At 34.6% G+C, this 14,420-nt stretch overlaps 1 protein-coding gene across 1 annotated transcript; it reads left to right on the forward strand.

The window, feature by feature from the left end:
- LOC100622639 (olfactory receptor 2T33-like) lies at nucleotides 344-1,255 on the forward strand. Its single transcript, XM_013992032.1, has one exon. The coding sequence runs from the start codon at nucleotides 344-346 to the stop codon at nucleotides 1,253-1,255; it is 912 nt and encodes a 303-aa protein (XP_013847486.1).

Raw genomic sequence — 14,420 nt, forward strand, 5'->3', positions numbered from 1 at the left:
AACTTTTGATTTTGTAATAATATTTCCTAATACAATGAGCAAATTACATGTGACGTATGGACAAAATATAGAGAGATAATAGAAAAGTAATTTGTACTAGTATTAATACATGCTATGTAATATATTTGGATCAAAAATAATGTGTAATTACAAAGACGTGGGTGATAGGGTGCTAAGGCAAACATCATGTTGTGAATTGAAAGATTAAAGTCATAATTACTCCTCCAAATCCCATTTTGTTCCAACATTATTTGAACAAGTTTTCTTAAGGAAATACCCAAGCTTCCTTTTCAGCAGATCTCATTTCCTAATCATCTGCTTTCTTCCAGGAATAACTGGAGCCATGGAAAATGCAAATGACACCACAGGAATAAACTTCATTCTTCTAGGGCTCTTTAACCACACACAGACCCATCAGTTCCTCTTTTCCATAGTGCTCATGACCTTTCTCACCTCCCTGATGGGCAACACCTTCATGATCTTGCTCATCCACGTGGATCCCCACCTCCACACACCCATGTACTTCCTGCTTAGCCAGCTCTCCCTCATGGACATGATGCTGGTCCTCACTATTGTCCCCAAAATGGCAGTCAACTACCTGATGAACACCAGGTCCATTTCTCCTGTTGGCTGTGGCTCCCAGATCTTCCTGCTTCTCACTCTGGGAGGGGGTGAGTGCTTCCTCTTAGCAGTCATGGCCTATGACCGCTATGTGGCTATCTGTCACCCCCTGCGATACCCAATCCTCATGAATCAGAAGCTCTGCTTGCACATGACAGCAGGCTCCTGGGTTTTGGGAGGAGTAGATGGGTTGATGCAGGCTGGTGCCACCCTGAGCTTCCCTTACTGCCACTCTCGGGAAATCAACCACTTCTTCTGTGAGGCACCATCCCTTGTGCGCCTTGCCTGTGCAGACACGATGATTTTTGAGTTTTTCATGTATGTCTGCTGCATTCTGATGCTATTGATACCACTGTTTCTCATATTGGCCTCCTACAGTCTCATCCTGACTGCTGTGCTTCACATGAAGTCCACTGCCACCAGGAAAAAAGCCTTTGCCACCTGTTCCTCCCACCTGGCTGTCGTGGGGCTGTTCTATGGAACCAGCATATTTATCTACATGTGGCCCAAATCCTACCATTCAGTGGCCTATGACAAGGTGGTCTCTGCTTTTTATACAGTTTTCACACCTATGTTGAACCCCCTTATATATAGTGTGAGGAATAAAGAAGTCGATGGGGCTTTGAGAAAGTGACTGGAGAAACATTTTTGGAGGCCTCAATAGCGAGCATTATCTGGCAGAACTGCATCACCAAAATTAAATTAAGATTACAAAATTTGTTTTGTGTTAATATGTTTTGCTTTCAGTTTGCCTGTTTGCATTGCTCTTTCAAATTATTTTAAACTTGATACATTAATAAAAATTACACTTATGCTTTCTGTTAGGTAGTATTTTTGTTTTTTGAACTTTGGACTGTAACCATAAGAGTAAATGACTGAGTCACTGTAGCACAAGCTATGCTAGATATCAACCATATAATTTACATTTTTGTGATATAAATCATTTATTATTTTGGTGATGCATTATTTTAAAAGTGCATAATTATTTTGAAGAAAGAAATGTAGACCTAACTTTATATAATTTTCATAAAATAAATTTCAAATGACTAAATAAACAACATAAATATCAAGACATCTGTATAAGGAAGTTACAGGAAATATTTTTCAAAATTGTTTCAAGGTAAGAACTATCTGCTATTATACAGGATCTAGAAGAAATCCTTAGGTAAAAGATAAGTAGACTGGACTAGAAATATTAGGTATTGTTAAAATATGTAGTGATTATGAAAGGAAGTAGTCAATATTTTGAGATGAAATAACACTAATTAAAACATGATGAATATATGATGAATACCATCACATAAATTACTATAGCTAATACATTTATTCACTCTAGTAATTAGAGGAAAAAGTCCAAGTATTTTTTCACTTGATAAAATTTATATCTAACTTCTATTAAATATTGTAAAGATTTAAAAAATCATCTTTGATCACAAGGAAGGCCTTAAGCCTGACTGAAATTTTCAATTTCTTAGGGTTAACTGAAGAAAGTTAATATTATTGGAGAAGTTTTATACTCATGATCTACTGGTAACTTTATTTTAAGGTATTTTATTTTTAAGAAAGGAAGGAAAAGATGAAAGAAAGAAAGGAAGGAAGAAGTGAAAGAAAAGGAGGGAGGGAAAGAAAAAAAGAAGAAAGGCATGTACTGTACACAATTTGATTTGAAGGCAATGTCAGTTTATTTTTTTTATTTTTTTTAATTAAATATATTTGATTCACATGCTATGCCAAATTCTGCTGCAAGGAATGTCAGTTTAGAAATGAAGAAAATCAAATTAAATGAGTTTCCTGACTGGAGTTACTGTTGTGGTTCAGCTGGTTGAGAACCCAACATAGTATCCCTAGGATGTGGGTTGATCACTGGCCTTGTTCAGGGGTTAAGGATCTGGAGTTGCCATAACCTGAGGCGTATGTTGCCGATGAGGCTCAGATTCTGAGCTGTAGTGGCTGTTGGTATATGCAAGCCAGCCCACAGCTTCAGCTCTGATTTGATCCCTAGCTGGGAACTTCCATATGATGCAGGTTCAACCCTAACAAGAAAAAATATATATTTTATTTATTTATTTATTTACTTACTTATTTATTTTGTCTTTTTTTTGCTATTTCTTGGGCCGCTCCCGTGGCATATGGAGGTTCCCAGGCTAGGGGTCTAATCGGAGCCGTAGCCACCAGTCTAAGCCAGAGCCACAGCAACGCGGGATCTGAGCCGCGTCTGCAACCTACACCACAGCTCACGGCAATGCCAGATTGTTAACCCACTGAGCAAGGGCAGGGAGCGAACCTGCAACCTCATGGTTCCTAGTCAGATTCGTTAACCACTGAGCCACGACGGGAACTCCATATATATTTTTTTAAAAGAGTCTCCTGAAAAAAAAAAATTAAAATGTAAATTTTAATAACATTTGAATGAACTAACACATCTCATTCATTTAACTATCTTATATAAACTTAAATAACATATCTCATCTTTAGATTTTCCAGGAGTAAAATAAAAACAGATATTTCCATAGCTACAATAATTATGATTTCACTCTTAATAAAATGTCAGATCTTAAAGCTGAAATGCTAGATCAGAATTTTACATTTAATCATCTTTCTTTCTATTAGCCTTAACAAATTAGAGTATGACAAGAAAACACTATGTCAATATCTGACTCCACACATAAATTTCCAACATAATTCATTCTAAATATATACAACAAAGGAACTAATACTATATTACAGGCCATGGGAGATTATATGCTTTAGTCTTTAATCACTGGAAAATTATTTATGAGCATATACTTGAGTGATACACAGATTGAAGTTTATTGACTTATGTAATTATTTATGCCAATAAATGTGTATATAGACTTATATATTGTTTATATGTAAACTATTTAAATGCATAAATTATTTAAATATGTATTTTTTATATAATCTATTATTTACATATGTGTATTTCCATCCTTTCTCATGGAAGTGATACATGCTGTGTGGCAAATTGACATTAGTCAGTTGGAGATGTTAAAAGGTTGCCAAGATTCACTGTTTCTAGTGAATGTAGAAAGGAATTATCAAAAAAGTATAATTTCATAAGACAGAAAAATATTTTATTGCATTCCATAAGGCCAGAAATCCAAAATCAGTGCCACTGGTCTGAAATCAACATGTTGGCAGGTCTGCACTACCTCCAGAGGACACAGAGAACAATCTTTTCCCTTGTCTCTTTCTAGTTTTGGATGGTTGCCAAACTTTTCTGTCTTGTGGCTGCATTATTCCTATATATACATATATAAACTGCTCTACATATATATGTAATATATATGTATGTGTATGTATATATAACACATGTGTATGTATATATAACATATATACACATATATGCATGTATATATGTGTATATATGAGGATTAACATTCTTTCTAGTTGATATTTTGTAATTGTCAAAAGTTGTAATTTATTAATGAGTCAATAAATGAGTTAGAAGTTTTTCTCTGAAAATTAAGTGAATTATAATGCAAAATCTAATTCAGAGCACAGCTCTAAATCAAAAATGAACTTAAATGTTCTTGATTTTAATTATTTTTTGCATCATGCTAACACTTTTTTTTTTAACTCCAGTTCAATTCAATACTGAACAATAAATTTTCCTAAATCTTAAAGGAAAAAAGTGCTAACACATTCATTATATGCCTAAAGGACAACTGCCGTATTAATTCATCTAATCTATTTTCTTTGAGAATCATTGGCTTAAACTAAGTTTCCATGAACTTGGGAAAAAATGAACCCTAAGTGATTGCAACATTTGTATTGTACCTGTAGGATTTTCAAAATGGTTGAGTACCCTACTCCCATGTAATGTAATATTCTTAAGATTTTGTTTTAGAAAAAAATCAATGCATGAGCTCCCATCATGACTCAGCAGGTTAGTCTCTGTGAGGATTCAGGTTTGATAACTGCCCTTGCTCAGTGGGTTAAGAATCCAGCATTGCCACAAGTTAAGTCGTAGGTTGCAGAGGCAACACAGATCCAGTGTTGCTGTGGCTGTGGAGTAGACCTCAGCTGCGCCTCTAATTCTGTACTTAGCTTGGGATCTTCCATATGCCACAGGTGTGGCTATAAAAACAAACAAACAAAACAAAACAAACAAACAAAAAAACCACATTGTTCTGTTTAATATAGCAAATCTCCTAGGTCATGAAATTCCTCAAAAGATCATATGTTTTTGTTCAAAAGTGTATCATCTAGTTATTATTGTATATACTCTAATCTCTATATATTTTTATTTTATTTTAGACTTTTTATGGCTGTATCCACAGCATAAGGAGGTTCCCAAGCTAGGGGTCCAATTGGAGCTCTGGTGGCCGGCCTATGCCACAGCCATAGCAACACAGGATCTGAGCCATGTCTTCAAGATCTACACTACAGCTCATGGCAACACTGGATCCTTAACCCTCTGAGCGAGTCCAGGGATTGAACCCTCATCCTCATGGATGCTAGTCAGGTTCCTTAACCACTGAGCCAAGATGGGAACTCCTCTCTATATTTTTAAACAGTGAGAAAGAGTTAAGTGATATTTTATAAAACCTATCAGTTAAATAGGTTTTCTGAATGTTTTCATTTGAACACAACTAGTTTCAGCATTCACATTATCTAATTTATTTGACAGCAGAAAACATCTCTAACAAACCATCACCCTCAAGGTAGCCAATGTGTTTAACTTTGGACAAGACATTAAGTTTTACCAAAAGGATTTTTGCAAACAACATATTAGGTTCCTTCATGTTTAGGCAGTCAGACCATTTAATCTGAGCCTTTAAAAGAACTGCATAAGGTTGAGAAGATGACCTTTTTATTTAAAATTTATTCTCCACTGAGTTTTTCATGCTAAATGATTGAAGGCTTATTGTCTGAGGCATAAAAAAATAGCAACAATCCTACAAACTCAGTGCGGTAATAGTTCCTAAAGAGTGTTTCAAATTCAAGAGTATAAATATTTTGGATTTTTAAGATCTGTTTTATGCTTCTCTACAGTAGTGCCACATTAAATAGCTTAATTATTAAGACTATATGCAATAGTTTCTATATTGTCATGGTTTCTATGATGATCAGTCAATACAAATTTATTTTAAAAGACTATCAAAAGAGGGAGTTCCTGCAATGGCTCGGCAGAAATGAATCTGACTAGCATCCATGAGGATAGGATGTAGGCTCATTTGCTGGCCTCGTTCAGTGGATTAATGATATAGCATTGATGTGGTGTAGCTAGCAGATGCAGCACGGATCATGTGTTGCTGTGGATGTGACATAGACCAGTGGCTCCAATTCAGCCCCTAGATGGGAACCTCCATATGCCATGGGTATGGCCCTAAAAATAAATAAATAAATAAATAAACTATCAAAAGAGGAATTGCTGTGATGCTGTAACTATAACCACTAAGTGGGAGAGCAGAAACTCATTTTTACATCTAATTTTTCAGATCCATCTTCAGCTTGTTGATTAATATTTTATTTTGAGTAAAATATCCTTGAAGAATATATTTATCTCTGTATAAGAGGCAATGTACCTCAGTGGTACATTTTATGAAATGAAAGACAATTGATATGTCTAACTAATGAGAATCGTTTGCTTTCTATGTGATCATTAAGGATGTGGATCAATAAAGACAAAGTAGTCTCATTCACACTAACATTATTTAAGATGATGTAATTGTTTATACTGCTGATTCCTCTGAAGTAAGTCAGAAGAAATTATAGTTCATTGATGAGTTGACTATAAGTCATATTTGAATTACATGTCTACACTCAGATGTTAAATGTAAAATATTATATTTATTTCAAAGTTTATGTACAGTTTAATATTTTTTTAATGTAGGCTATTTCTGTGCTCAGTAGGTTATATAGGTATTATATGACTTCTGCAAAAAGAATATAAAGGTATGTATGTGAGATGTGCTTGTTCTTACATTGAATTTGAATCATCTCAGGGTTACAAGGGCAAAGGTTCTGGGCAGCATCTTGGTGCAGTGAGCTATATCCAGTAGTCCTCTTTATCCTCTAACTAAAAGAACATGACCCTAAAACATCCTTTTATTCCTAACTAAGGAAAGGAACATGTGTTTCTTCTTTATTTTATCTTCAAGTGTTGTTTTCAACAATATTTTGGATTTGAGCAATGCATGTAAAATAGGCAGAGGATTTCAGAAGATAAAAACATATAGTGAAAATTTTATGCAGTTCTATTAAAAGCAAAATATTTGGTTGTACAGATCCATGTGCTAGCAATTGTTAACACTTCCCTTTTTAAAACTTCATTTTATTTTTTCCCAGGAATATTGAAATGTAACATATTTTCTATATCCATGGCTTTCAATTATACTCATTTCTCTAGTTTCCATCGCTTGAAATGAATTACTCATACTTGTAAATCATTCTACAACAAAAAATTTTAAAGAAACATAATTAAAAATTCAAAGGTAAATTGGAACAACAATGGAAAAATAAGTGTGGGTGAGGATAAGAATCTGAAGAGGCTGTATTATGATAAAAATAAGTAGACATTTTATTACTTCTTTGATAAAGCTGTTTAGGCAGAAATTTGTGAGTTTCTGTTTATGAATCTAATAATAGTTAACAAGTTCTCAAATCTACCACACTAAATAAAAATATTAGTATTGCTTATCTCCCCCTGCCAAAGCTTTTGGTTTTGGTTTACAACACAGTTTACATTAATATTATTTTAATTGGATTAGCTCACATTGAAGGTCCAATCTACTACTTCATGCACTGCAGCCACACTATAATTAGCCACTTTTAGGATTGCAATTTGTTTAAATCTATTGGTGATCTTAAAATCTTTCCGTTTTCAATATATTTATTTTATATTAATGTCAATTTAGCCCCTCATTTGGAATCTTATCGAAATCTCATTGGGAACCTTATCAAAATCAGGAAAGTGACTCCGGATGTTGAAAGAGGAGGCTGGGATTTGGGAGATTTCCTTTAGTTGAAAGGAGATGCAGAATGTTTTGGGGTTCTTCTGAACATTTTATTTTAGCACTTTTCCTTCATCTATCAGTTATTCTAATAACATATAATAGGGTCATGAATAAGATTGTGTTCTTCAATATTATGGAGAGGTTTCTATACCACTCAATGTTTTCAATACTTACCACAATTCATGTTACCTCTGGAAATGGAGGTGAGATATAACCAGATTAAACGGTTTTATATATACATATATATGCTTAACAAAAGTCCTCAGAATTATGTCCTTATGGACAGAATGACAAGTATACCTTTTAAACTCAACAGAAATTTAACGTATATTCAATACTCCACAAAATCATGGGGAGTCAAATGTAATTAAAACATCAGTTGGCCAAAAGCAAGTCAGAGCTGAGGATAGCATATTCTCTAAAATTTGTTGTGTGTGTGAAGATTCTAATTAAGCCCAGAATATCCATGCCTTATTCTCTGAAAATAAAAATAGACCAATATCAGACCAAATCACCACTATTTTAATAATTTATCTCCAAAGACTTTAGTCTAAGTTGTATTTCCTCTTCTTACATTCTTGCCAGCATTTTTCATCTTTTTGGAGATTGATTTTTTTTTTTTTTGTCTGTCCAGTGACATATGGAGTTCTCAGGCCAGGAGTCAGATCCGAGCCACTGTTGTGGCCTACACCTGCAGCAATCCACTCAACCGGCCAGGGACTGAACCTGCGTCCCAGGCCTCCAGAGAAGCCACCAATACCATTGTACCACAGCGGGAACTCCTGAGCTTGATCATTTTATTCCAGGTGTTTATTAACAGAATCACAATAGACTCTGAAATATAGGACCATGAAATTTAGGTTTGATTTCCATTAATTGGTTTACAAAGAAATACTATTTGATGAATTTATTCTATCCCATAAATTACAGAGCATGTGTTATTGTATTTATATTAAAAAACATAAGCCAGTTTTATAATAAATGTATTAGATTACAATATTTAGTTATCATTATTTATAATGTAAAAGCATTTTAGACTACTTCATGGAGAAAAATGGTAGACAGGGATGTCATTAGTTTCAGTAATATTCAAAACAATCATTAACTCGGTCATACTTTATTATTATCATTTTTATTTTCATCTTATTTCCTGGGGTAGGACACTCAAAAAATTGTAATAGTGATGTTAGAATACATCTTAGTTTTTGTTTTCTGAGTTAAATACACATCCATTTTATTTTTATCATTGTATTTATTTTTGCAGATATAAATGCCATTTGAATAACAATATACAATACTATGAATGTTTAATAGTATTTGAATTAATCATTGATTTTGATTAGATCATACTATCTTCATAATACATTAAAGTGTGTATATCTTCCTTATTAAACTTACCAATATCTTTATTTTTTAGTAGGACTTTTCTTCATTTTATATAAATTTTTCTGATTATAGGTAATTATAACTTTATAATAGATAATGGAATTCTATTTGTCATAATAGTATTAGGATTTGCATGTCTTTATTCAGAAGGGTTTTTGGCTACCCTCTTCCAAAGTGTCCATTGAAAATATTTTGAACTTGTTATCTTTGTTCTGAAATATTTTATGAGACTTTACCTAACACTTCCAAATTTGAATTAACCTGTTTTCTCAGCCCATGTCTTGGTTGAGAAGTGATAGCTTTATACTGTCATTTCTTTCATACATAATTCAAATTAAAATCTTCCTGTCAATATTAAAGAACACACTCAAGTTCAAAGTGAAACAGTTTGGATTCTGAGAGAGAAGGAGAATGTTGAAAAGCATTCATTCTGATCGAGTAATTTTATGGGTATATGGAATTCTATTACTTAGGAGAAGGACTTCTTGGGAGTTTCCTTTTTCTTTCTTTGTTCTTTTTTATTTCTGTAGCATGTGGAAGTTCCCAGGCTAGGGGTGAAATAGGAGGTGCAGCTGCTGGCCTATGCCACAGTCACAGCAATGCAGAACCTGAGCCATATCTGTGACCTACACCACAGCTTGTGACAATGCCAGATCCTTAACCCATTGAACTAGGCCACAGATTGAACCTGCATCCTCACGGACATTACGTGGGTAACAAGATGAGCCACAATGGGAACTCCCATGGGAATTTTTTTTTATTTTATTATTATTGTTGTTTAATAGTTATTTCCCCAATACAATTTTTTTCTACTGTACAGCATGGTGACCCAGTTACCCATACATGTACATATTCTATTTTCACACATTATCATGCTCCATCATAAGTGACTAAACATAGTTCCCAGAGCTACAGAGCAGGATCTCATTGCTAATCCATTCCAAAGGCAATAGTTTGAATCTATTAACCCCAAGATCCCCAACCACCCCACTCCATCCCCCTCCCCCTTGGTAGCCACAAGTCTATTGTACAAGTCACGATTTTCTTTTCTGTGGAAATGTTCACCTGTGCTATATGTTAGATTCCAGATATAAGTGATATCATATGGTGTTTGTCTTTCTCTTTCTGACTTAATTCACTCAGGATGAGAGTCTCTAGTTCCATCCATGTTGCTGCAAATTGCAGTCTCCCAAAGCAACAGAAATAAGAGCAAAAATAAACCCATGGGACATAATCAAACTAACAAACTTTTTCCACAGCAAAGGAAACCAAAAAGAAAACAAAAGGACAACTTACAGAATGGGAGAAAATAGTTTCAAATGATGCAATGGACAAGGGCCTAATCTCTAGAATATACAAGCAACTTATACAACTCAACAGTAAAAAAGCCAACAAACCAATTGAAAAATGGGCAAAAGACTTGAATAGACATTTTTCCAAGGAAGAGCTACAGATAGCCAACAAGCACATGAAAAAATGCTCCACATCCCTGATTATTAGAGAAATGCAAATCAAAACAACTATTATGTACCACCCCACACCAGTCAGAATGGCCATCATTAATAAGTCTACAAATAGCAAATGCTGGAGGGAGTGTGGAGAAAAGGGAATCCTCCCACAATCTTGGTGGGAGTGTAAGCTGGTACAACCACTGTGGAGAATAATATGTAGGTACCCTAGAAATCTATACATAGAATTACCATATGACCCAGCAATCCTACTCTGTGCATATATCTGAACAAAACTTTCCTTAAAAAGACACATGCACCCACATGTTCATTGCACCTATATTCGCAATAGTCAAGACATGGAAACAACCCAAATGTCCATTGACAGAAGATTGGATTAGGAAGATGTGGTATATATACACAATGGAATACTAATCAATATCACTTTTTCATTTTCTTTGGTTATATACTCTGAAGCAGTATTGCTGGATCATCTGCAAATATGAACAGTTTTACTTCTTTACTTCTAATTTTAAAGCCTTTTTGTTTATTTTTTCTTTCTGATTGCTACAGGTAGGACATTCAATACTAAGGTAAAGAGAGGTGGAATGAGTAGGCATCCTTGTCTTTTCTTCCTGATTTTAAAGGAAAGGCTTTCTGCTTTTCATCTCTGAGTATGATGTAATCTATGGGCTTGTAAAAAAAATGGACTTTCTATGTTCAAATATGTTTTCTATATATGAATTTTGATAACTTTTTATTATGAATGGACATTGAATACTGCAAATTTCTTCTTTGTGTCTAATGAGATGGTCACATGATTTTTACTCATCCTTTTTGTTAATATTGTGTATCTTATTGGTGGATTGTGAATATGAATCATCTTTGCATCCCTGGAATAATTTCCTTTTGATCATCCTGTGTGATCCTTTTATGTTTTCTTTGATTGGTTTGCTAATGTTTTGTTGATAATGTTTGCATTTGTATTTATCAAAGATAGTGACTTTTTCTTTTCTTTTTTTTTTTGTGTCTTTATCTTGTTTTCATATCAGTGTAAATGTGACCTCATAGATGAATTTGGGATTGTTTTGTCTTCTTCAATTATTTTTTTAAATGGTGTAGAAAGGATAAGTGTTAACTCTTCCTAATATGTTCACAGGTAGAATTCACCTGTGAAGCCATCCAATATTGAGATCTTGTTTGCTGGGAGATTTTTTTATATATACAAATTTAATTTTTTTGCAGTGTCTGTTCAAATTGTCTGTTTCTTCCTGACAGTCTTGGAAGCTTGTGTAGTTCTTGAATTTTGTCTGTTTCTTCTAGGTTGCTGAATTTGTTGCCAAATAACTGTAGTATTTTCTTTCTCATAATATTGTGGTCAAAGAAAATGTTTGAAATAATTTCAGCTTTTTACAATTCACCAAGTCTTGATCTATGGCCCAAGATGTGATCTATCCTGAAGGATGTTCTATGTGTACTTGAGAAGAACGCATACTCTGCTGCTTTGGGATGGCATGTTCTATAAACATCAACTAAGTCTGTCTGGTCTAGAGTGTCAATGAAATCCTGTTTTTCCTTGTTGCTTTTCTGTCTTGATGACCTGTCCACTGATGTAAGATGGGCATTAAAAGTCTCCCACTATTATTGTGTTGCTTTTGAATTCCCCTTTTATGGGAATTTATTCTTTCTCATATATTGTGGTACTCCTATATTGCCTGCTTATTAATTTATAATTTTATATATTCTTCTTGGATTGGTCCTTTGATCATTATGTAATGTCTTTCTTTGTCTCTTGTGACTTTAATTTGAAGTCTATTTTGTCTTCTGTGACTATTGCTCCTCCTACTTTCTCTTGATTTCCATTTGACTAGAATATGTTTTACACCCCATTACTTTTAGTCAATCTGTGCCCTTCAGTCTGAAGTGGGTCTCTTGTAAACTGCATATATATTGGTCTGGTTTTTATATCCATTCATCCAGTCTCTGTCTTTGGTTGGAGCATTTAATCCACTTACATTCAGTGTAATTATGGATAAGTACATACTTATTGCCATTTTCTTCATTGTTTTGGATTGTTACTTTGGGTCTCTTGTGGTTTGTTGACTATCTTTACTGTTATGTTTGGATTGCTTTTTCTTTTTTTATGTTTGTGCTCATTATAGTTTGTTAGTTTGTTGTTCCCATTAGATTTTGATATAACCATCTCTATGTATACATAATTTTTTTTGGTTGCTGGTCTCTTACTTTCAAATGCATTTTCAATGTTCTAAATCTCCTCTTCTCATGATTACTATTTTTATATCATAGTTATTAATACAGATTTTCTACCTTTACATTGCTTTTGCCTTTACTAGTGATTTTTCTCATTTGAATTTTTTTTGTATATGATTATGGTTTTCTTCTTTTCTGCCTAGAGAATTTCCTTTAGTATTTATTACAGAGCTGGTTTGGAGGTGCGGAATTCTCTTATCTTTTGCTTGTCCAAAAAATTTTCAATTGCTCCATTCAGCCTGAATGAGAGACTTCCTGGGTAGAGTATTCTTGGTTTTAATTTCCTCCCCTTCTTTGCCTTCATCTTGTCACTCCCTTCTAGCTTGCAGAGTTTCTGCTACAAGATCAGCTGTTATCCTTAGAGGGATTCCCTTGTAAGTCTTTTTTTGTTGCTTTTCCCTTGTGGCTTTAATATTTTTCTTTGTATGTAATTTTGGTCAGTTTGATTAGTATGTATCTCTCTGTGTTTCTCCTTGGGTTTATCCTGTATGGGATTCTCTTTGTTTCCTCAGCTTGATTGTTTCCTTTCCCATATTAGGGAAGTTTTTAGCTATATTCCCTTCAAATAGTCTCTCTTGTCCTTTTTCTCTCTTTTCTCCTTCTGGAACCTCTATGATACAAATGATAGTATGTTTAATGTTGTTCCAGAGGTCTCTTAGACTCTCCTCATTTCTTTTTTATTTTTTTTTCTTTATTCTTCTCTGTGGCAGTGATTTACATCACTCTGTCTTCCACCTCATTTATTTGTTATTCTTCCTCCATTATCTTGTTATTGATTCCTTCCAGTGTATTTTTCATTTCAGATATTGTGCTATTCATATAGTTTTCTTGTTCTTTATATTTCCTAGCTCTTTGTTAAACATTCCTTGTAATTTCTCTATCTGTGCTTCCATTATTTTTCCAAGATCTTAGATCATCTTTACTATTATCACTCTGAATTGATTTTCATGTAGATCATCTATCTCCTCTTCATTTAGTTGTTTGTGTGTGTGTGTTTGTCTTGTTCTTTCATCTGAAAGCTATCTCTTTGTCATCTCTTAATGTCAGCAGGCATGTAGATGCAGCCTCTAGTGCCCAGCCTTGGAGTTCTCAATGGTGGTAGCAGCTAGTGTGTACCCAGAGCATGTGATGGGAGTACCAGTATCATGCTACCTCCTCTGGAGTTGGGTGATTACTAGGAATGGGGTCTGTGAGACAGTTGGCTATGGTTCATGTTTAACAGGTTGTTTTTACATTAGAGGGTTCAGCAGTGTATATTTTGCCCTCTCCTGTAACCAGGTAGCTCTCAGGACTATTTCTCTTAGCTGGCAATGTTAGCAGCTGCTCCTCCAGTCCCTCTATTTTCTGGAAAGTGTTGTAGCTGTGAGGGATGGTGGCTTTCTGAAGTAACTCCTTTTTTTTTTTTTTTTTTTGGCTTGTCTAGGGAGAATTTTCCATATCTCCAAAGGTAAAGGCTGATCCCTAACTGTTGCTAAAATGCTCTGGTCTGTAGCTGTATGATCTCAACAGCTCCTGCGGTCCTACTCCCTATAGCCACCATGGGGCAGAATGTGTACCAGTCACCCCTTCACAGATCCTTTGGCCAGCTGTGTAATGTAGGCTACTTTTATGGTCCCCTGCCTAGCCATTGGCAGAGATCATGGAGCTCGTTCTAGTCCCAAGATCACTCTACCCACCCCCAGGCCTGTTTGTGACTCCCAGGATAGTTTGC

Source organism: Sus scrofa, chromosome 2 (assembly GCF_000003025.6).
Source record: "Sus scrofa isolate TJ Tabasco breed Duroc chromosome 2, Sscrofa11.1, whole genome shotgun sequence".
Classification (NCBI taxonomy): domain Eukaryota; kingdom Metazoa; phylum Chordata; class Mammalia; order Artiodactyla; family Suidae; genus Sus; species Sus scrofa.

Excerpts from the sequence above, each read along its gene's own strand:
- LOC100622639 (XM_013992032.1), top strand. The coding sequence starts at position 344 with ATGGAAAATGCAAATGACACCACAGGAATAAACTTCATTCTTCTAGGG.